The following is a 25478-nucleotide window of genomic DNA, read 5'->3' as shown; positions in this document are numbered from 1 at the left end:
AATAAATTAAACTTTTTACTTTGAATTAATTTATAAATATAGAAAAAGTAAAATTTAATTTTTTTTTTCTTTTGAAAGGGTTTTGCCATCTTTACATTCACAGTAGAGATATTAATACAGTGAGCCAGTCCTATCTCCTCAGGTAACTGCCAGTGTGATATCTGGTTCACTGGAAAAGAAAAAGCAGCAGCATAGTATAATGAAAAGGCAATTATGGAAACCGATGTGATGCCAAGATATTAAGTACTATCAAATATATGTCTTCTCAGCTTCAACATACCAACCATATGAGACTGCTTTAATCCATAGCTATAAAAATAAATACCACAGACCACAAAGATTAACAGCATTTCCTGCCTCTCCGTACTGGCTACAAAATATTTTGATTGCACTTGTGTCCAGATCTAATGTAACTAAAGAAATTACTTGTCAGAATGGAATTTTAGAAAGCTGATGTCAGTGTCATACTTCATACTTCCTTTTTCCCAAACTACTACAGCCTTTTTCATTTATGTTATCCACTGGAAAAAAAATATGAATTAAAGAAAAAAAATCATATGCTTATCAGAATGGAATTTTAGAAAGCTGATGTCATTGTCATACTCTGTATTTCTATTTTCCCAAACTACTACAGCCCTTTTCTGTTATGTTATTAAAGGGGGTGGGGGCGGTGAGGGGGAATGAAGAGAGTCATTTAAGAGGGGAGGGAAAAATCACATCTCAAGATGTGATACTCAGCTGCAAGAGTAGGTCATGCCATTAATATACTTTGTTTATGTACATTTCGTTGGTTATTTTTGTTCTGGAACACAAGGTGTATTATTAACAAATAAATAATATTTAACAATAACTTACATCCACCCACATGACTTAGCTTTGGGCCAGTTCTAGAGAACACTAAAAATAGCACAGAAATTGAGGCTCTTTAAAAGAAAAAAAAAAACCTTAAGCTTTAATGGAAATGTGTGCTGACTTAGAGCAAGGCTAAAAGAAAGATATAGTTCCCTTTTCCCTTCCTCACCCCTCACCCTCCCCATTTCAGTCCTGGCCTAGGATCCTGCAAAGCAAGGAACCAGCAAAGCAACAAATCTCCTCCCAACACAGGACCCGACTCTTCCCCTGCTCCAGTTTCATGGTTTGTGAATTCTTTGGCCCTGTGTCCATTTTCACCCATTTACATAAATTTTGAATCAAGTCAGCAATACTGGAAACATCCATGGCAGCACTGTAGCGGGGACAATGATCGATGGTATGAGCTGGCACTGGGCGGTGATCTTCCCAGCTTTGGAGAAAAGCAGCTACAGACTGTGAAAGAGCCAGGGGTTGTTTATCTCATCGCTTTAAGGAATACTTAGGCATGGAAATCAGTTCAGAAAGTTCCCAATGGTAAAAAGCCTGATGTTTAAGTACATTTTTTTCTAGTAAAGTTTGATGAAATTAAAAGCTTAATTTTTCAAAACAAGTTAAATTTATTTTATACAGTTTTCTGCTTCTTCTTCTTTGGAAATACAGCAATTTGACCACAAAAGAAAGAATCTTTAAAGCGGAAATTGTTCCTAAATGTTCCCATAAAAGTTGGGAAAGAAAAGAAATAACATCTCACCATGCCAACATTCACAATGTCTTGTTTTTCTTTTTAAATGATTTACACTAATATTCATTCAGCAGCAATGTAATAAACATTTTTTTTACTTTTATCTCACATATGCATACACAGATTCCTTTATATGTGCTTTATAGCTTGCCCCATGCTATTAAGTGTCACATAGCAATCAGGGAATTTCTATATGGATATGACGTGATCTCAAGCTAATTGTATTTACCTGAACTTCTTATCTGTATGTTAATCTTATCAGCTGCTTTTCTGCTTAACATAAAATATGTGAAAGAATGACATGGTTATTCATGGACATAAATAATCTGTTTAATTTTATTCATTTTACTGGACCATAAGCTTGATGATGTCCTAATACTTTATTTAAATAATAAAACATTTCAGTCAGGAGGAGACAGCCCAGCTTCCTATGGCTACTATTACTAGTAGTTTTATTAGTACCATCAGCATCTATTTTATGGCAACACTTGGAAGCCCCAGTGAGAACTTAACCAAGTCCTTAGCGATCAGGCAAAAAGATCTGGTCCTCTTTCCAAAAGTTTACAGCGGTGTCGGTGAAAATACTAGATAATCTGCTACAGATTAGGAATTAATGCACCGAAACCTGCCTGTATCATTGCCCACATTTGAACCTGATGCAAGCTTCACCAGGCTCTACATCCAGCCATTTTCACCCGTAACATTACGTGGTTTCTGAAACGCATCAACTGAGCACTCGTGTGAGGTCAAAGCTGGGCCTGGCGTCTCACCCCGGAGGGGAGAGCACGTCTCTCTCACGTTCTCTAATTAGGACATAGCAAACTGTGGAACTGCCCACTAACGGCATCCCAACAACAGGACAAGGCCCTAATCCAAGCGTTAATTCAGGCATTTCAGGGCTGCATTGGAGGAAGGCCCAAAAAGTAGCAAACAATGAATTGTTACATTTTTATTTGTTTTTTTCTTGTTGGTGGTTTTGGTTTTTTGTGTGTGTGTTTTTGTTGGGTTTGTTGGGGTTTTTTTTTCACTTTAAATGTGTGTGCATTATGGGAGTTTCTCCTATCCCCAAATTACAGCCTGGAGGTAAGGGAATACTTCCAAATTTACGGATGTACTTTATATGCAAGGTAAGCATTAGCAAGGATAATATTTTCATTGCATGATTGCTAACTGTGATTAACATTAGCTACACACACCACAACGAACAGATCAGCACCACGCTAGAAAGCCTCCAGTCATTAATACATACATTGCAGTTTTACAGACAATGGGGAGAAAAACCCAAAACATGTGGCACACCTGGTCTCTGGATAATGTTGCAGACCTTTGGCTTGTGTAAGTTATTCCACTGAAGTAATGGAAGCACTGTAATTCACACCAGATGAAGATCCATTCCCAGATCTGCCTCTTCCGAACAGAAGTGTCATGACAGTAAGTCAAATAATCTGACTTGACAGTGCATTTTTTCATGCATTAGTTACCCAAGTATGACATTGCAATCAAAGGAAGAACATACTGCAAAATTGTTTGGTGTTGAAAAATAACCCCAAAGAATCCACGCTACAGATGCAGGCAGTTTCAGCACTGCTCAGCCAAGCCTTTTGGAAAAGTGCTGGGTGGGAGCTGGCTTCAAACACAGCATCTAGAAAACCGGGAAGCCCAGACTGCTGTTGGGTCTTTCTGGGGGTGCTGGAGGGGTGTGGGTGTTGTGCTTTTAGTGTGAGGTTTTGGGGTGGGTTTTTTTTAAGGCCAATAGGGTCAGGAGACAATTCGTCTCCATTGGGGGCATCTTGTTCAAATCTCCCCAATCAACATCTACCGAGAGTCCCATTTGTACATCTCCATCCACCCTAGCCTGTCAGTGGCCAACAATTCTTGCATTAATCTGGTGCAAAGAATAATGTTACTGTATTTTCTCTTAGCAAAGTCAGAAGAACAGTAGTCTAGAAAGAACCAGGGAGACAGAACCAGGACAGATATTAGACATCACACCATCTTCTCCACAAAATTAAAAATCTACCATTCATCCCATTATAACTTCGTATTATCACAATTCAACTATGGCCTTTGACAGAAGTTTAATTACTGGAAAATTTCTACCAAGAGACAGTGGCTGAGAACAAACATTTTAAACAATATTTTCTAACTAAACCAAAATAATCCTAAACTGCCAGTTTAATTCTGGTCTCAAGAAGTTAAAACATAGCCTATTTCCCTTGTTCGTTGCACAGATGAATGAAAGAAAAACCCTCTGTTAATTGAGTTTTTAATGTTAGTTCTGCTGGGAGAAGTTTTTGTACTTGAGGTCTGAGACTCAGAGCAGACAGGGAAATGTCCACAGCGTGCATCGATGACCTTTTGCAACAGAGTTCTGGTTTTGAAAAAGGACTTTTCAAACGTCCCAGTGTGTTCAGTTCTGGGGTTTGGTCCAGATCCAAAACTCTGGGCTTGTTTAATAAGAAGATTCCAGGCAGTCCACAGCTGACCCTGGCCAGTCGCACTGGAGCTCCAGCTTGCTGACGTGGAGGAGGAATACTGCACTGGGGACTGAGTAGGTCCAGATGCTTCTTCTCTCTTCAGAAAGGAAATTATAGTCTATAGAAGAGGAGCTTGGCACTGCCGGCTTTCTAAGCTAGGAAATTTCATGATCTGTTGCAATATATTAAGATGTACATTTTTAACTCCAACAGAGACATAGCTTGTTTTTGGAACAAATGTTTGATAGGGGCAGAGTTGCAGGCCCTAAGGGAACATAAGGGGCTGGATGATTTCATTTCCCCTAAGCCAAGGCAGTTGGCAAATGTGGGTATGGTTTGCTGCTTTTTTGCTTTCATTGTTATGAATTGTGTGGATAATTGATGGCAGGTTGCCTAGGGCTTGGGATAGGCCTGCTTCATGAAAGCTGAAGTAAATAAACGGTGGCTTGCCTTTATTTCACTGGTTCTGTGCTGATTTCAGAAATAACAAAGACTGGCTTAAGCATTTAAAGGTGCCAGCCTAGAAGAAAGGAGAGCAGGCTCACTGCACACAGCGGCAGCCTGGATGTCACCCTGGGATGAGCAACTGCTCCTGGGTCTCAGCACCGGCTCCAGGGATTTTGATTTCCAAGCAATTTTCCTACGGCCACACCCAAGCTCTGAACTTATATTACATACTGCAGACCAAAGGGAAAAATAAATAAAATACATGAACCTCCCGAGAGCTGCATTAAAAAAAAAAACAAAAAAACAAAAAAACAAAAAAACCCCACACCTCACAAAAACACAAACCCAACAAAATTGTTAATAACACATTCAAATAAAGTGTTTATTATCTTTGTTATACAGAAAATCTGCACAGGTGTCTCTCCCTCAAGCTATTTCAATGCCTACTGCATGAAAAATATTTCTACTACATGTAAAATACCTAGAGTTGCTAGTTCAGTGCCAAGTCGAACAAGAATCAAATGCGTAGTTAAGTTTCCACTCCACAATCAGCTTAGTTGTGGGAATAAAACGCCACTGTTAGAAACATTCATGTGAAATTAATCCTTTTGTTTACTTTCATGCTAGTCTATCAAGGACAACAAGAAAAATGGGCATGTTTATTCAACTTTTTCAACGAAGAGGTCAGCTCAGTATCATAATTAGGATCATCAATCAATCATCAGTTTACTAATTGTTTCTTTCACAAATGGGAATCCGTATATAGGAGACAAACCAATTCTTCATTTTTACCCTCAAAGTAATTCACCTACAATGAAAAGAACTTTCATTTGGTCACTATTCAGCTTGCTCAGAGCAAGGAAAACTGGCATGCAAAATGAAGAAATTCAACATCTTAGTCAAATAAAAGCAAATTCCCTGCCCAAAACACGTTTCTCACCCTAAGAAGGGGGCAGCTCAGCAGCAGGGATGTCCAGTCACATGCAAGCCCAAATCCTGCTCCGCTGCCTTAAGTAAATGTCACATTGCCAGAGTGAAGTTCCCTCCATCATCCCACTCATACTTTGGAGAGAAACTGCACCTTCGTAAGAGTCCTAATGCCCTGGCCCTTAACTGTGGGCTGAGCAACAGGCTCGCCAATCAAGCCTGGAGCGGGCAGGAGATGTTTACGAATACAGAGCAATGACTCTCTTGATTGACTGCACTAAAAATGTCAAAGAATAAATTCATTTTATGCTAAACTTGCTCTCATTGGGAAATGAGCATTATTGCAAAGGTATTAAAGAATGACGTAAAGGCATTCCTATTGTTCAATAATACCGTTTCCAGCCAAAATACGGCAGCAGCCAACCTCACAGCAGTGCTGATACAGCTGATGTGTTTCTTTTGTGGCGTGGAACTGAGGGAAGGCGCAGCAGAGGGCATAACTAACCATACATTTCCCATAAATAGCTATGTAATTTCAACTTAACTGCACTGCAAGCTCTATAAAATGCCTCTATGAAGCATATTTTCTATGCACACCTCATTGTTATGGTTGGCTGGATTTAGGTAATTATGTACAGTTTGAGGTCAATATGGAAAACAGGCCTCGTTCGTTACTGGCAGGCTCTCCTCAAAAACAATACACCCTGAGGAGACCGGCGACCGGCACAGAGGCAGAGCAGCCAGCTTGTAAGGTACAAAGCCTGCGATTGCTCCATTCAGAACATAATTACTCTTCAGAATATCTGAAGGGCAATAAATTAAATCCCAGATGTTCATCTATTAATAAACAGTCAAAGAACAGAACAGCATGCAGTTAAATCATCTCTCTGGTAAGAGAAGTGTCTTCCAAAGAGCATAAGAAAATGTGTGACAGCCTTTTGCAAGACATCCTCTTGCCACTGAGCTATACGTTCAAACATTCCTGACGTAAAGCAGATGTCTAGAGCTCACTGTGAAAGACCCTTACCCAAAAGGTGGTCACTACGTGAATATACCTGTAGGGAGGGCCTTCCCTGCTGCGTGCTCCTCATCAGCATCCAAAGAGAATATTCAGAACCAGCTGGAGATAGACATCTCATTGCTCTACATTTCCATTCCCCTATTTACGAGCAGTGCAACATCCTTACACCCAAACTTAGGCACAAGGCATTGGTATGTAGACTGTTTTGGAAGGGGTTGTCATTTTACTATGACAGAGAAATACGATACTTTCAAAATAATCCAGAAATAAAATCCATTTCAAACTCTCCTTAAGACAGGAATATTAAAATACGATCAACGAGGCACGTTAATAGATCTTGAGAAAAATTTATCTTCCACTTTCTACTTCCTGTTTTAAAACTACCAGTGCTTGAAGAACAAAATCATTGTGGGAGTTTGAGCGCCAAGATGCACGGATCAGAGGAGCCTGTAGTGCTGGCTCAGAGGTGCATTCTGCTGAACTAGACTATGCTGCACACAGGCTTCACAACTTGCTTTAGAAACTCAGTCCCTTAAAATCAGACCTCAAGCACCTGAGGTCCTGGTACCATAATTTTTAATATTAATTTCTTATGAATACAGGTAACACTTTAAACTGACTAGAAAACTCCTACACAACAAACAGCTTACTAATTTCAGGTAATTGCTGCACTATTCATGTTACAAAAACAGAGAACTCAAACGCACAGCAACTCAGGGAGAATACTCCTTAATCAAAAATGGAAAGTCGGTTTGGATCAATGGAAGTTGTAATATGTTTAAATTTTTTCTACTCTCTATTCTTTTCTTCTTAACATTCTTACAGAGCCTAAATAACACATACACCAGCCTATTCAAGGCTTCACCAAATCTTTCCTTTTCAGTAGATAAGGGATGTTCCATGGCACCAGTCACACTTCTTGCTGCAGAAAGTTTCTCTGAGTAAGCACCACCTAAAGCACTGGCGCACCGTGTAACTTGAGCTTTAATCGCATACAACATAGCAGAGACTTCACAGGCTACAAAACCCTGTATTTTGCAAGCATGTCAGACTCGTCATAGTACGGCAGTGAGTGCATTTAGTTGTACTGAAAGAAAAACAATGCCTGTCGGGCAATTTGCATGAAGACAATTCCATTTCCAAAACCAGAGCTGTCTGGTAGCAGGCTCCCACGTGTCTCCCACAGGATAGGAACAGGAAAACAAAGAAGGAAAAAAAAACCCCAAGAAAACTAGTGTAAGGTAGAACAGAGGGAAAAGGCATTTTGAAGAAATATTTTGTGTTCTTCAGTAGTACATCTATCAGTAGGGATAATGACTAGATCTGCAACTTCTCCCAGCCCCAAATCTACTACTGGGCTACAAAAATGTATAGCACAGCTATACATGAAGAATGGCACACGCCTACATCACCCTTTAGGAACAGGGAATATATTTAGTTGATTAAGACTTAAAAGAAACATTTCAGATGCCCAAAGAGATTGTGCTGCATTGCATAAAAAAACCCACTCTAATTGCTGTAATGGTATAGCGTCTGTAATGACCTACAGGTTACACAGCTGTTGCTTCTTCTTTTTAATACCTGTATTCCTGAAAAATTGATTCTGCTATTCCTAAACAAGCCAAAGATATTAGCTATGTTTTTCAATGTGACAGAGGCTACTGTCAGCAACAACTGATGCAATTTCTTTTATTAAACTTGCCTTAACCAGAGTTGTGGGATACCATTTGTTGTTGTCATCTCAGAGCAAGGCTAGCAGTACTCGAAGGATTGCTTTTATGGGACACACAAAGGGGCAAGAAAAGTTTCTCCTGCGTTAGCTCTGAAACCATTTGCCAGATCCCCTTATTTATACTAGGTAACTCCAGGGGGAAGATAAAATAAAAAGGAAAATGGCAACCAAATCAAACCAAACCAACCAAAACAAAACACCAACAAGCAAAACAAAAAAAACCACCCCACCCCACACACACCACCACCACAAAAAAAAAACAACAAAAAAAACCACACAGACAACAAAACTCCCCCCCCCAAAAAAAAAAACAAGAAAACTTATACCACCATCACCACCCCTGGAAAAAACCTCACCTTCTACCTACTGAGACAAGGACTAAGGGAACCAGGTCTAAGCAAGATCTAGCCTCAAACATCACGGTTTGTTAGGTATCAAAAGGGCTTATAATAATTACCTATTTGTCTTGCCTGACTGTGACAAAATGACCTAAAGCTCATTCTGCCATTTTAATAAACAGATTTAAATCAATGCTAGCTGCAAAAGCAGGAGCATCAGAGTCCTGGTATTTACATTTCATTGTGAACTGCATCACACTGTATAAACAAATGACTTCGAGAATTCTAAGTCTTGCATACTTCAAGGAGGAATTTCAGTCTTTCAGCCTGCATGAGGGAGGAGATTAGAATAAAGAAAAATTAAAAAAAGAATGCAGACACACACACCCTTCCAAGAATAAGATGGAGAGTTAATTTAGCCATTTTATGAAGAAACAAAATCCAACTCAGGGAAAAAATTAAAAATCATTCTGATTCCTATTTTTTGTGACCAGAAGTATAAGCCAATAGTTCTAACAAACAGTCCCTAGAAACTACTTTTAGTAAAAGTCTACCCTTTTGCTAACCCAGCCTCAAACCTATGGTTTCAAAGTAAACAACTGAAAGCCAGAAGATGAACCACTCTATTAATCCTACCCAGGTTCAGTTTTATACCATTACACTGGGAGAGAGTAGGGATCCATTCAAACCTTTTTTCTTGCTTGGGGGTGGAAACACCGGACAAACTGGAGAATGGCCTTTACACACGGACCCAAGACGGCCTATACTCACCCTGTAGTTCACTGCAGTAACTGCTGCACAGTGCCTCACAGCTTTCTCCAAGAACAAAGCCCTTAAGTAACTATTTGAGGAAGCTACACACTCCTGGATCCTAGGAGTGTCCCAGCTAATCTGAGTATCGGTGGCTAGTAAGTCTGGGTAACAATACTACCTACCTAACAGCATATGCTTTCCCTTCAACTCATCATCCTTCAGGGTACAGACCAACTTTACCTCAAAAGCAGTAATGTGGTTTAGCTATGTTTTCAGACTTCTTTTTCAGAAGTTGAAACATTTAAGCTACAGGATAAGTAGACTAAAATATAAATAACATTTTAAAAAGTCTTACTCCTTTTCTCAAGGGACCCCTACTCGCCAAGTAGTACCAATGAAGTAATCGGGGTTTTGAAAGCAGGGACATTTGATGCAGACATGAAGCAGAGCAGCAGGATCTTGCTCTCTCACATCGCATTTTGAAACCCTGTGTGCCATGAATTTCTCAGTTGATTCCTGTCCCAGTAGGAGAAAGGCAGGGAACTATCACACCAGAAAGTTTCTTCTCATGGCATTGAGGCAACGCTCGCTGACATTTATAAGACAGCCTAAGCCACAGCTATGTCCTGTTAGCAAGCGGGACGGCAGGAGCCTCCCCTTCCCAGGCACAGTCACATTTCCTCCTCCTGCCATCGCTCAGCGGCTTTCTCCCAGGCAGAGCTACAGATTAGGATGTTACACACACCAAATGTCAAGTCACTATCCAGATCAGGCATGCTTAATTCTGTCCCAGTTTTAAGTCTTTATTGAACATCCTGTAGCTTCATGTAAAATTTACCAGATGTTCATCTGTCATACTAAGCACGTGGACCATCTTTAGAACCCTGAAAGCCTTAACTTGCTTTTCTGTACTGAGATGATGCAAAGATTTTTTCTGTGTCAGACCTGAGCATGGAGAAAACTCAAAGCAAAGCCTCTGAGATTCCCTTGGGTCCCCCTGAAACCAGAAACCAGGCTGTGTTTGTGTAGTGACATTTGCTCACAACTGAAAGCAATCTTCGGTCAAAATCACATGAATCTGTGCAAAAGGATAGCAAAACTCAGCACGACTTCGTCTGGGGGGGTTATTACAGAAAGCCTGCATAGCTCTAATACTCCAGGGATAACAGATTTTAAAAACACTGCTTATACGAAAATCATCTCTATGTGCACTTAACATTTTTCAGTGTAATTGATAAAAGATTTCTAACTACTCTTTTATTACAAGTAACTCACTGCTGTCAATTTTCCTAATTCATACTTACTTCAGACAAATAGATCCTGATGTCTGTTGCCCTCTTTTACATGAAAAACTGAAATAATGAAAGTTTTAATTCATTAAGGGGCAAACAAACTACGCAGAAGTCACCTCACTACAAGAAATAAGGCTATTCATGTGCTTCAAGTCAGATTTCCAAATTACTCTCCTGAATGGCAGATTTAGATCACCAAATATTTACTTTCTGTATTCATTACTTTCAAACACAAACAAAATAAACTGCCTATCTTGCACAGTGCCTATAAAATAGACAAATTCTGTCCTGCAAAGGTTTCCTAGGAAACCAGGGAAGGCTCAAAGAGACAGAGAACAGCTGGAAAAAGAAAGAAAGAAAAAAAAAAAATACCCACAACCAAAAAAAACCCCTAAGTGCTCTATAGCCTCAATTCTAAAACTGTTACAAAGATATTACTAATAAAAATTAGAGCACTGGCTGGCCCTAGCATTCTTCATAAGGGCAACCATGCACAGCTTGAGGAGAACAAGGTTTAAGTCTTCTCTCCCCACCATCGCACCCTGCCCCCCCAAAAAAATAATAAAAAAAAAAAACCAAGGAGTGGGAACATTTTGATACAACATGGTACGGCTACAGAGGTGTGATTCACTGTCTAGAGATTTCTTTGCTGAGGAGCCAGATTCCACTTCTGAAACTAGTCAGCTATTCAACACGAAAATCCATGCAATTGAAGAAATATATTATTAGCATGGTGACTCAGTACATATATTACAGTAGTACCCTCAGGCTTCATTTGAGATCAAGGATGCTTTGTGCTCAGCACCGCACAAATTCATAGGAGGGTCCTGCACTTTAAGGTACCATGAAATCAAAGCATGCTCAAGCTACTCAATCTCAGCGGTCAGGTTTAGATAAAATTTTCTATCACTACAGCAAAAGTTTTAAAAGGTAAAGGACAATTTCCCTAATCTCAGTTCTAATTCCTGAAGCGGGCTTCCGAAGGCACTCTGCCAATCATCAGCACAATTCCAAGATTCAGTGCTGCCCCTGCAGCCATACAGTTGTGTTGGCTCTTCCTTCTCCACATAGCTCCATTTTCCATGTTCTGCCTTGCTTGTCACCACGCTTGGTGCCTCTTACATCAAGCTCTTCTCTTCCTTTGTTGCCAATGCGTGTTCCAGTATTTTCTGACTCTTGCCAAAGCAAGCATTTAAACATCTGGAAATCATCCTCTATTACTTTCACCAGCGAGATGCATCTGCCTTGCAATGTAGTTCCTATACAGTGGGAATGTCTGATGTCTTAAGACACCACACTTTATATATATGTGTGTGTGTATATATATCTGTGTATATATAAAATGCATTCCCTATTACACTACTCTAAAATTTAACGCACATTAAGTTACAAATATACATGATTTTATTTTTAGAATTTTAGCATGTATACTGGTAACCCCAAACATTCCTAATTTGAGAGAGTTCTACATTACCGATTTTTAAAATAAATAGGAAGCAATAAGCTACATTCAGAATTGTGTTCTTTACCTAGTGCATGCAATTTGAAATTGAAATATTTTTTTACTAAGATTGGGGGGGGGGGGGGGGGGAAGGGGCGGCACTAATGGACAAAATGAGATCTCACATATAAAACCTAGAGTCTTTTGTATGATATGTTTGGAATGATGACATCAAAAGTGCTATGATTTGAACACAAAGTCGGTAAAAGTCTTAACGGTGTCTTCAGAAGTTGTTGCCACATGGATTCCTCTTCGGGACTCAGTTCGAGCAATCATTAAAATATAGGATAGCTAACATGTCAGATGCTGTGTGCCATAAGATACAAAGCAGGCATAATGCAACAATTCTGACTTGTAAGCCCTTTGTTAAAAACATTGTTTTAACGCCTCACAGGCCTGAAGAAACACTGTCAATTTGGATATATAGCATGTGAAAAGCTCTTGTACGGTCTGCGTGAGTTAAAGAAAATACAACTTCAACATTGCAGGTTCTTTAACTGCATCATGAAGTTGATTACCTTTGCTTTCAGAAACCACTAGATTTTCAATGCATGCATTAGAGTGTGTTGGGTTTGGGGATTTTGTAATAAAAGAAGCCATTCCTTCAATGGAAAATTAATACAAAGGAAGAGAGATACTACTTCCTGTCTGTGCCTCTGAAGGAGTGGAAAATGCAAACTATTTTCACTCCTTTTCCTCACCCTGAGGTCACAATAGGGTAATAACACCTCAGTCGCGCAGAGCCGAGAGCTCCTCAAGAGGCACGAGCCGCACCTGGCACCCCATGCCTCTCTGGAAGCTCCTGCTTCTTTTGCTTCCCTTCATCTTCCCTTCTCAAAGCTTTGGACACACTGAGGATTACTCAGTCTGGCAGGTGTGCACATGGCAAAAACCTCAAATAAAAGACATTCAGTCCTCAGAACATCTGTCTTATTCAAGTCTGGGTCACCTAAATTTCCATTTTATCACCTTTTTTTTCCCCCATAAATTACCGCATAAGCTGACATTGGACTTGATTACTGAAGGATGAAAAAAAGCCTCTCATTCTTTTCCTTGTGTTTTTCTGCCTAATGGATCCTAAGAACCACATTTCTCTTCACCGATTCCTACTATGTGCCAAAGAAGAGCCTCCTTAGTTTTAGCCTGCTCTGATTACAGAGCACAACGCAAACTCTGTCGTTTTCATCACTCCAGCTTACACGTTTTAAAGATAATTCTCTTCTTTGTATTTCTTACCCATATTTTTGCGCAGATGGCAAGTATTTCATTACTCATTATCATCTGTGAATTTTGTTAACATCCTGTTTCTTTCCTGGTCCAGATTACAGAAGACTGTCTGTGAACCCATGAGGTTCCATCCACAATGAAGATACATTACTCAATCACACACCTTTATTTAATTCTCCCACCGCTCACCACAGCAACATTCAAGCCAATACTAACTTTAAGATTTCCTAAGAAAGTGAGCCAAATGCTTTACTAGCAATCAAACATTTTTCATTTTTACATCAACACAGCATAAAGCCTTTTAAAATTATTGGGGGGGGGGGGGGGGGGGCAGGAACAGGAACTCTGCAACGTCCTTGCCCGGTAACAACAACCAAGTTAGTTATAATTCAACAGTGCACACAATGAATGATGCTCAAGTCCTCCCTTAGGGATGCTACAGTCCCATCTGCAAGTCTGACTCCTAAACTATTTTGGAAAGATCTGTTCCTATCTCCAAAGACCTGAAGTCTAACTGATTTTCAAAGTTCCTGTTGAATAAATCAGGATTTTTCCAGAACTGTAATAAGTGAGCTTGCCTTGTAGCAATAATACATTATTAAATAAAGGCACCTTCAGCCAGTTTGGGATCAGCAGCCATGCTGTTAGGTAACATTAAGCCAGGACAACCCCAGAACCACAAGGTGGTTTGCTAGCTGGAGCCCTCAGCGGTTAATCGCTGTTTCAGTTCATCTAGTTGGCAGGTTTCTATGGGTCTGGTCACAGCTGCCACAGAGAATGCTCTCCTTTCTTGACCTTAACCTCTTGTGCAAAGCATCACTACCATTGGGTCTGGGACACACGTGAAGATAAGTGACATTAAAGTATGTTCTCATTTTGTGATGGGAAGAGGAATTTCAGAAAACAGCCAGGAGTTTTAGAGGAGGAGTGAGATGATCCGGCCACTCAGTGGTATCTTTCCTACTAAGAGGCTCATCATTAATGTGAGAAAGCCAAATATAGATCATACTGTATTAAAAAAAATACATTTTTATTTATTGTATTACTTGTTACTGATAATTAAAATTCATAATTTGGGTCAACTGAATGTTCATCATTCAAGGTAACTTGATTTACCTAAAATAGCGCTGATGGCTTAAAGATGGCTAAATCATCCTTATATGTCTAACAAACCTAATCATATATCCTAGTCTGAAGTAAGTTCCTCTTGCCAGTGAGATTTCAATTATTTATCTCAACAATGCGCCACGGAATGCTGTTATCCAACCATCGAGCATGCGAGACTCAGTATTTGGAATGCTTAAGGCACTGCAGCTGACAAAAATAACACTTTAAAACAGACAGAAAATGAGACAAAAATAATTATCATAAGATAGCAATCAGTACGTCATTACATCACATTTTCATCAGATCAAGAGATTTGGTAGAAGCCTGTAAAGGAAATATTTGTGAAAAGCTGGGTGGAAAACAGGCAATCAAGCAAGCAAGCACAGCTTCTGTTCACTGCTTCCGCTTTATTTTTTTCCTTAAAAATTTTTTCTTGACCTACTGGGATATTTAACAGGACAAGAGACATAAGACTTCAGACTAGAAAGTGATTAAATATCAGTCAAGGTCTTCTATGGTTTCTTGGAAGAGGGAGGACGGCTTTAAACAAAACCCTCAGCATAACCTCTGAGGTTACCTGTAGTAACACAACTATCCAGGGACAGGCCTTCTTAAATGAGGAACAGTTTCTTCCTGGCTTTTAGCTTCTATTTTTGTTACCATCTAATGTGCAGTATTCACCTTGGAGCAACTGGCCCAGGAAAGACTCAGGACGATACCTTTTATCTCCCTTAATCCCTCGCCGCACCATGCTGCCATTGTGCCGTTAATGCCTCCCTTCAGACGGGCAGCCTGCCGAAGGACGCTGGCAGGCAGCTCCTGGCCAAAGAGCAGTTGGAGAAGATACTGTACGGACCTTCTCAGCCAGACATCTACCGCACAGCAGGGAACAGGCCTCCGAGAGACAGTTTACTCTTCTGTTCCTACTCTAAGCGAGTTCATGTCCAAAACTCTGAATTCCTGCCAGCAGTATCAGTCGCTGCTTGTGTTTCTGCTCAGTCACATTATCCAAAAAAACAGGGGCACAGAGATTCAAATTAATTCTTTAGTCCCCCCATGCTACCGTTACATAATCCAAAGGCTATAAATGAAAACTAGCAAAGACACAAAACACCGTGGAATTTTTTCAGTATAAAACCAACCCCATTACGTCATTCTCCCAACTGTACTATTTACACAAAGCTGCAGAAAAAACACAAATTCTCCAAAACTCCAATCAAGTTTGAGCTGGCAGCAGCATGGCCAAGGAACAACGCTTAGACCAGCCCTCCAAAGACAAGACCTATCTTCAGCAGCTAATAAACAAGGAATCCCAAGGGTGTGCATGAATAGAGGTTCCCCGTACAGGGAGCATCCCACCGCTGGCCCTCTGACAACCATTCTTAGTCTTCATGCTTATATAACACATGACCTTTCCGCAGCAAACGCGGGTGGGGTAGTGGAATAATGGAATTGTTTCTCACTACATGAATAAAAGACAGCACAGCAGGCTATGAAAAATGTACGTTGCTTACTAAGAAAAGATAATTGTAAGTAATGGTTTGGATATTTTAATTACCATAGCACTGGGGGCTTATCAGCATCCAAAGCCTACTGCATGCTATTGTTTTTGTAACTATAAATCAACCTATAAAAAAAGAATTTATATGAACAAATTGTTGTGTCACTTCTATAGACAGTATCACTGGTTTATCCTTTCTGGTAGCTCAGCAACAGCACTAACTCTTCACATTTCTCAGAATTTAAGTCAGGAAAAGCATAAATCACAGAATAATCTGTGACACAACGTATTGATTACATTAAAGATGTAAACAGTACACAGCATCGCCTCTGAGGTACCTCTCATCCTCAAGGTGTTATGTGACTTAGAAGCCATTTTTCTCCAGCTTGAAAGTACCTGATTTCTTAACACTTATTTTTGACGACAGAAACAAACACATTTTCCTCATTCCTTTCTCATTACCCTTTGAATCAATGCATCAGACGTTGCAGTTCAAATCGTATCTGACCTCCTGCACGTTACAGTCTCACCAGGGCTTCAAAGGGCGGTTTAACAAGGCGGATCTGTTGCAGTTTGAGATTTCAGGCTGCCAGTACAACAATCTTTCCTCGTGCTCTGAAAGTTCAAACTCCAAGAAGCCTTTGTTGAAAACTGAAATTCTGAGTTAATCTGATTAACTTACTCATTTTACACTCAAGGATACTTGGTTTTGGCCTGTGCATTAGATTAAGAATCGGTTCTTTTGTCTATAAAATAAGTTCAAGTGCAAGCCCAGCCTCTCTTCCTTGACCCAACTGAGAATCCACTGGATTGGCACCTTCATTTATTCTTTCGAAGAAGAATTTCTGAGAAAAATATAGTATATCACCAGGAATTTACACACAAAAATGTGCAGGGTCACAAAGATAAACATGGGTGAAACAATCAGTGTACATATAAGGATAGATCACATGCCTCTGGCTGGAATTTCGACTATTTTTTTATTATTACTTTATTATTTTTTGGCACTGAGTTCATTGCCTTTCTCTGTATATGGAAAAATAGTTGCACACAGGCCATGAACATCTGCTCGGTTTTTTTTAAAGGATCATAGTCTTGCATGAAGGTCTGCCTTCAGAGTTTCTGCTCCCCCACACGTACACACAAGAATCCCTGTGCTGCTTGTCTCACAAAACACCAAAACCCAAGTAATGTGGTGAGTTGACCAGTTCTAATTCTAACCACAGAAAAATGATATAACTTCTAGTTAACTCAGAGAGAAATACTAAATACTATTCATATACCAGGAGCTGCTCCTAAGCAGGGTTTCCTGGGTAAATCTTATTACAAATTGAGGGGTTTAGTGGACATTTATTTTTTCTGAAAACTTCTAAAGAGTTAACAAATTGAAAAGGGCTTATTTTTATGTTTATATATACACGATTGTTAAACAGAACCAATCCTGCAATGTTTTACATTAACAAAAAACCTAAATAAAACGTTATCATATTGAAACAAATTACAAAAATGAAAGGACTTCACTAAGAAATGAAGTGTGAGCGTGCCAAAATGCAAACGAGAGCATGAAATGACCATTTGGCAATAATCTGTATCTGTAAACACTGTGGCAAAAAAAATATGCCTGCACTAACGACCACAGTACACAATTATTCTTCAACCACAAAGTATTTTCTAAAAAAAACAAGCTAATATGGAGAGCTTAACATGACCCTCAGTTTTACGTATTCCATATCTTTGAGCACAAGTTTGCTTAGTCTGAGCAGGAAGAATATTCTTGAAGACTCTTCTTGGGGAAATTTCTCTGTAGAATCTCCTTCCCACACTTTTACAGGCAGGGAACACAACCACAAATATTCTGGAGTCGTAAGTCAGACCCCAAAGAACTGTGAATTCCCAGTAAACCTCCCTGCGCCAGGGGAGGTTTAGGTTGGGTGTGAGGGAACATTTCTCCACCAAAAGGGCGGTGAAGCCCTGGGACAGGCTGCCCAGGGAGGCGGTAGGGTCACCATCCCTGGAGGGGTTTAAAAAACACACAGATGCAGCCCTTAAGGACATGGTTCAGTGGTGGCCTTGGCACTGCTGTGTTAACAGGTGGACTCAGTGATCTTAAACATCTTTTCCAATCTAAACAATTCTATGATTCCAAGTATCATAAGATTCTTGCTAAAACTGTGAGAATTAGCAAGACCGATTTCGTCCCCACATCTTTCATATAAAATCATTATCCTTCTCCTTAGGAGCGTTGAGGACTATTTACAAAGATGAAAGACCCATAAAAACCAACGAACCATCTGGCATGAATGCTCAGTTACTCGCTTACCTCCTCCTAGCTACAGCTGAATTTCCCTTGCCATCATATACCCAACACTTGCCCCAGCGAGGAGACTGTGCAACAGAGACATCATCTTTAGGGAGAAAAGAGGCTACTAATATCAGTGAGGGAATAATGGACATATTTAATAGCCCCTATTCAGCCAACTGAGCTGTTTCTGTCTCCATTAAGGCCAGACCATCCTCCTCTCTCCTTTGCCTAGTTTCCAGGCAAAGTGAAAGACCTGGAGAATTCAGAGAAGGCAAAGAGAAACATGAACTCAAATGGAATGGCCATTGTTTGTCTTTGCTAGCTCACGCTGTTGAACCAGGCAAATTAGATACTTTTAAATTCATACCAGGGCTCACATCTCAGCTGAAGTGGGGCTGACACTACAGGAGTGGGACAGGGAAGGATAAATCGCCACAAAATTCACAGACAAGGGTGTGTTGTAGAAACTGATGAGAACCTAAAGGCAAGTGGAGGACTGCAGTGAGAAATACAGGGGATGGTGGCAACGGACCATCACTGCCATGCCCATGTGCAATTTGGCACAGGCAAATCCTTTTGAAGGAGCCGATTCCCCCAATTTCAGCCCTGATTCAAGTTAACAGATTTTCCACTGAAGGCGTGTTCCTAGTTTTCTTAAACAACTTTTCTGAAGAAAGCAATCACATTTACCCTCACAGGTAGAGGGAAAAGGGTCCCAGCAGCATGCACTGCTAGTAGTTTCCTCTATCCTGAGTCCTAAGGAAAGAGGAATCATACAGCATGTGGATATCCCTACATCAAATATTCAGGGCTTCCAAGTGTTCAGGGCTTAAATGGCACATAATTTCAGCCATCTCCTAGGCAGTTTTTAGCCCTACTGCATTTCTCAGCTAGTCTGGGCCCCTACACAGGAATTAAACCCAGGATCTTCCAGTCTTTCTAGGATTTTGCAATGCCGACTTTATTCCTAAATAACTTTTAAATAGGCACATTTAAAACAGCCCATCTCAAGATGACCAATTTTGTTGCACTAGGTTTGAAAGTGCCTGTTTTCCAGGGTTTTACCTGCCTTTTAAGTGTGTGTACTATCTAGCACTACCAGCCAAGCGTTCCTGAACAAAACAGATCAATCTGCAATGGTTCCAAGAGAAAAAAATTAATATAGAAACTGGCGTTACTTAAAAGCACAGCAATGGTAAGTGCCAAAAAAAGAAAATGTTAAGCAGTATACTTGTCCTGAGGTAGTATTATGGCGCTTACATTAAACTGGTTTTCAACCATTTTACCTGCTTTACTATAATCAACTTATCTGTCAATATCACACCCTTATCCTGATAAATTCTGTAACATAGATCTGCCAAAACTATTTCTTTCTTCTACTGTGGTTGAGGTTGGTAACTGGTGTTTAGTCCTTCATGGTTTTTTTCTCGGATTTGGCATGAAAAATGACCAGTAAAACACTAGTATATGTACTTTCTGGCAGTCTGACAGTTTTTTTCTAACATAAGCTTCCTGAAGCACCTTCCCTGCTTCCACAGATGCCTCCAATATTTGTCTACCACAACACTTGTATTCAGGTGACACACTGGACCAACTGAATGTGGAGAAGTGAAGCAGCTGCAGCACAATACAATGTACACTAATGTCAGACCTCTGCACAAGTACCAAACCCAAGACAAACTAAGGGTAAAAACCTGCCCGTTCTGCAGCTTCTGCGGGCTTCAATCAGGAGCTAAATAAAAATTTAAACCCCTTGTTTATACAGTTAAACCAGACCAATGTGTAGGATGTACCGCCCCCTCTTCTTCCTCACTGTGCACCATCCCACACAACACACTCAAATAGCTTGGGTTTGTATTTTTTTTTTAATAAAATGAACACTGTTGAATGGTAGACGGGCTATTACATTCTCAAACAGGAAGACGAATAAGTGAAGTAAGTGCAAACAGATGTCACTAATTCATTACAACATGTTTTGCTCTCTGACTTACCACGTACCTCTCCGTTTTCTCAGCCATCAGCGTATGGGAAGTACATCCCAGAAGGTGTTGCTACATTACTGGCTCATCCCCTAATTTCCATAACAGCAACAAACTAGTGAATGACCCATAATAACCCCACAGAAATCTCACATAAAACCTGTCTTTTTTTCTTTTTAAGCAGCAAAAAAGCTATCATTTTTACAAAACAGATACCAAAAAATGAAGCCAATATTTTCACAAGTGTTTTCTTGGGCGTTATATGTAACCGAAACACGCATAATATTCGCCTCCCTTTATGGCAAGTACATGAATTATACTCCGAAAATTATACAAAGTGCCCCCTCTATGGGACTTCTTCCACAGCTGTGCAGAGTCAGGACAGTCTCATTTTGCTTTGTAGAACAAAAGTTTCAGAATTACTGTGTTGTTTTATTCATCGGGCTTTGATTCCTCCTCACTTGTGCAATGCCGCGTATTATCAGAAAAGTTCAGTTACGAGAAAAATGAAAAACTCTTGAAAACACACAATAAAATAACTGTGAGTTCTATTGTAGGGGAATGTATTCATCCCTTTGTTAGGTATTATTTGGAATAGAAGCCGGTGTTACGTATGAGAAGCCTAGCAAGTACGTTCAGGAGTACAACAGCTACGGAGTGTCCTGTAACCAGCCTGCTCACATTTCAGGAAATCAACGTACAGCAGGACATCCAGCCGGAGTGATGGAAGGGCGCTGGCACAGCGCGTTCCCCTGACCACCAGTCTCCCTTTCTCAGGCACTGGACCAATATTACATCCAGACAGCCAGAAAGCAGCCCAAGGGAGCGCAGGTTACACAGGTCAGGTAGGCAGCTTGCCAGCCCTCCTGCACCCACAGAGCTTGCTAGGGACCGGACCCAGCGCGGCTCTGCCAAGGTGGGGAGCAGGCAGCCCCGCCAGCGACAGCAGGGGAAGGAGGCAAAGGGGGAAAGAGAGGGAGAGGAAAAGGCGGCAGGGGAGAAAGAAAGAAAAAAAAAAAAAAAAAAAAAAAGAGAACAACAAAAAAAAGTTTTTTAAAAAAGGAAAAAAGATTAAAAGAAGGAAAAAGATTTAAAAAGGAAGAAAAAAGGAGGAAAAAAGAAGAGAAAAAAAGAAAAGAAAAAAGAAGAAAAATAAAGAAAGGAGGAAAAAGGAGGGGGGAGTTAAGGAAATCCACGTTTCTCTATTTCCCTAAAACAAAGAATGTGAGAATGCAGATGTAGCTCAGCGCAAACGACTCCGCCCTGCGCGAGGCTTCTGTGTTTACTTCTCCCAGCTCAGCTTGCTCTCCCTTCAGCCCCGTCCCCGGCACTTTCTTTTGTTGCAACCGTCCCCACGGCCGCAGCCCCGGGTGGGCAGCAGGACCCAGCCCCCCCAGCCGGGACAGCGGGGCTCAGCCCCCCGCAACCCCACCGCCTGCCGCCCGCGGAGCCCCGGCTCCAAGCTCCCTCCGTCTCCTGGCCAGAAGCTGGAGACGCAAACCTCTCAGCCCCCTTCACTTACGTCTATAAAAGCAAAACTCCTGTTACCCTTCCACCCCAGAGGTTTTCCAGTCCGCTTACCACCCAGATCACACGGCGAGCCCACTGCGTGCACAGAGCGGGGAATTACTATAATCATTCTAGAGGGAGAGCGAGAAACTCACCAGCGTCATATTCTTCCTCCTCTTGCGCTTTTATGGTTACAAATCGGCCTAATAAAGCAACAAGGATGAAAAAAGTTCTCGTTTGTACCCAGATTGCCATCACGCCTAGCTATGAGGCATGTATCCTCCTGGGCAGCAAAAAGCGCAGAAACATAAGGTTATTTTAGCACCATGAAGCCAGCTGGGGAGTCTCGCTGCCTTTCAGCATCAGTTCCAGCACAAAGTCTGCGAGCCCTTTTTTTTTCAGCACCAGCTCCAGCGCAGTCTGCAAACACTCCTTTCAGGGGATGCAGCTTTAAATAGGAAGAATGCTGCCTCCACTTCTCTTCCTGCCCCTTTTCAGCTCATTCAAGCTCCTAATCATCCACTCCCTGCCAAGCAACAGCCTGATTGATGGTAAATAACCGAATCAGAGCTGGCTTCACTCTTCCTTGAACTTTTCTCTTTACGACTACACTTGCAGGATATTTTCCTGCTGCTGTGCAGTGTATATGCTGGGCCAGGACCATTTATTACGAAAGCAAAAGCATAGCTCAGGATGAAGCTGTCAGGGAGGGAAAGCTCTGCTTTTAACACACCCAGCCCAGGCTTTCTGGGAACAGAGGGTATAGCCCCTTTTGGAGCAGATTCCCATACTAGGAACTTGATCCCTTCCAGCTTGCCGAGAGGAGGATTTCCTCCTCTCCCTTGATAACTGCCCCCCCGCCTTGCTGTAGCTGCATTATCAAACATGAGACCAGTCCCTCAGAGGGGCCACAGAGCTATCAAGGCAGCTTGTTTAGGGAACCTGTAAATAACCACCCTTTCCCCCCAAAGGGGAATCATCTCTCCCAGTTTTCCAAATAATCTTTCCTCAGATGCTTGGCATGTTCTCTATTTACTGTCTATCAGCTGGGAAGACTCTTGCAAACCTCTGGAAGGCACTCGATACTTCTAACAGCAGAATGACAACCCAAACTATCCAACCGCCTGCTGTTCTCCGAGGCTCTCCACTCCTATTCCCTGAACACTGGAAACTTACCTGAGCCCCAGCCTAATATTTAGCCCTCAACAACGTGCCTGAATTAGCATTCTAGCGCAGGCACTGAGAAAATCTCTCCTTTTGGATCACTTGCAACTGGGAGTAGGATGCCAGGTTTTCTTCTTCCCACAGTGCTAATGGTCTGTGTAAAGGAAGTTCCATCACTAATCCCCTCATTTGCTAAGAATGCTACCTGCTGCAGGGAAACACAGATTCATCTGTTGGAAGGTTTTCCATCTTCAGCCATTTCAGCTTGAGAACAATGCCATACAAAGTGGATATGGTGAGAAGTAAACCTCTCCACTTGCATTCGTGCGGACTGGAAGCAGTCTGGTTATCCCAGCATGATTTAGCACTTCCCAGTGATGCAGAATCCTAAAGCCCATCAAGCCTTCTCCTGTCTCTTCAAAAGAGCAGCATGCCCAGAGGAAGAAAGGTAACTCAGAAAATGGTATAGCACTGCCATACTACATTCAACCCACTCTAACTAAAAAAAAACAGAGATTGATGTAAAAATATGCTGAAAGAGAACAAAATCAAAATTCACTGCTCTCTTGCACCAAGCAGTCTTGACTCAGCAGTCTTAAACCCATACAAGGTTTGATTGCAGGAGGGTAGTCTCCTCCCTGTTGTTCAAGAGTGGTAACCAGGAGAAAGAATAGAAATACTGAAGCTGTGCAAGCCACTGCAATTTTATTTTGAAAAATCAAACAATCACTGAGTATCAGCTGAGAAACTCAGAACTGGAAAACCAAAAGGTAACATTGTTAACCTGCCCAGCTGTAGGTGAAATTCTGTTTTGACAGCTTCATGAGTACTTGCACTGGGTCACTAGTGTCAAAAGTCCTATGTTTTAGATGTAATACTTCAGCAGAACCCCAGGAAATCTCCCTTGGAAAGCTGATGTTATATGGTGCTGGCTGGAAACATCAGGTGTTTGAGATGATGCATCTGGTCTAGAACCAGATGTGACCTTTGCCATTTGCACTGTTCTATATGCACATTAGTTATGAGAAAGCAGCAAACGAGAGAGCTTTCAGCCATAACAGCACGCTGCCATCGCTAAAGCACTACGTGACATCACACGATGCAAAACCACTATATACATTAGAAAAGGAAAATAACACATGGTAAAAGCCACACAACTCAAGGTTTTGCACAGTTAGAGGTAACCTGTCTCTTGCAGTATTACGTGCAGAAATTTCAATGTTAATAATTTAAGAGGAGAAAGGCTGAGACTATGGACAGCATTTTGAAAAGTCTCCTGTGCCTGTTGATGAAAAACCATTAAGACAACCACATAGGTGTTTCTGAACTATATGCTACTAACTGGAAGGGATTTATGTGAGACCTCTTATAATAAAGCTGACAACTGCTCAGAGTCATCTCAGCTGAAAGTCCTCCATGCAGCCTGGGGAAGGCTGCAGTGAAACCACAGGGAATTCAGACTCTACCACAGTATCACAGACGCAGCCACACAGTGGTAAACCTTGCCTTTATAGTTGCTAACTTTGTCCTCAAAATTAAATAGCAATCACTCACACTTATTTCCCCAAGTCTCAAGGCTGCAACAAGTTGGTAAATTCTCAGTGTATTCACAGCAAGAATAAGCCTTACAATCTTTCTTTCTTATAGCCTGAAGCAAACCCCAGAACAAAACCAGTATAGAATTATGGTGACATATTTCCCCCCTACAACAGCTCACTGAGGGGGAGGGAAAGAAAAAAAAAAATATCAAAAGAACCCCTTTTGCCATTTTTAATGGAACTCTTTTCTGAGGACACAGAGATTTTCAAAGGTACCTTCTGTCATTTCAAGCCTAGACTCTCCTTTGGAGAGATTCCTACAGCAATATCTGAAAGTTGCCCTTCAAATCTATTTCTGCCTTTGTCTCACCAACAAATTATGCCACGTAACTAAAACAGATGAACACACAATAGAAAAGGATGTAAATTACTTAGTGAATCCATCCCCTTAATTCCTCCTTAAAACACTTCCTTTCATCATGAATCTGCATTTGAAGAGGTTTTCAATTTTATTCCAAGCGTCATAAGTAGTCATTAAGCCTATCATTCTTCATTTAAACAAATTCACTTCTAAGCCTAAGTTATTTGATAGCATCACATTGGATACAAGTGAGAGAAATTCTTTCGTTAGCACCACTGCATACAGAGTCAAACTAGGCAATTAAGAGTGGGCAGATAAATAATTCCAAGTATGCTCAGTGTCACCTCCCCCCTCCTCCTCTCCATAGGGGAGAAACCAACGTTGCATAGAATAATACTGTATATTTATGCAGCAACTTATCTCCAACCACTTTTCACTTTTTCCATCAATTATTAGGATTCTGTAAGAACAGAGGAATGAATTTAGCAAACTAGCCTAAGGTCAAACATTGAGTAGAAGTAAAGCCAGATACAGACTTTTTGGAGCTCATTTCTCTTCTGTGCCAATGAAAACTTACACAAGATGAAAATTCCTTGGGAGGAGAATCCAGAGCCCCAACTCCAGGAGCTGGTTCCCTTCCAACACACTTTCACTCTACTCATTGTTATACATTAAGCTTACAGTATGTACCAAACCCAGATTTAGTAG

The 25478-nt window shown here is 41.0% G+C and overlaps 1 protein-coding gene across 1 annotated transcript in view; it reads right to left on the bottom strand.

Moving 5' to 3' along the window:
- COL5A2 (collagen type V alpha 2 chain) overlaps nt 1-22433 on the bottom strand; it is a 113039-nt gene extending 90606 nt beyond the window's left edge. The window contains exon 1 of the mRNA XM_055812464.1: nt 21863-22433. Within this exon, the coding sequence (XP_055668439.1) occupies nt 21863-21962 (100 nt within the window). The 5' untranslated portion in view covers nt 21963-22433. The remainder of the gene's footprint in view (nt 1-21862) is intronic.
- Between the last annotated feature and the right edge of the window lie 3045 nt (nt 22434-25478).

The sequence above is a fragment of the Falco peregrinus genome, chromosome 8 (genome assembly GCF_023634155.1).
Source record: "Falco peregrinus isolate bFalPer1 chromosome 8, bFalPer1.pri, whole genome shotgun sequence".
Taxonomy (NCBI): domain Eukaryota; kingdom Metazoa; phylum Chordata; class Aves; order Falconiformes; family Falconidae; genus Falco; species Falco peregrinus.
Note: the sequence above shows the minus strand (reverse complement) of the source record. Positions and strands in the feature narration are given on the sequence as shown.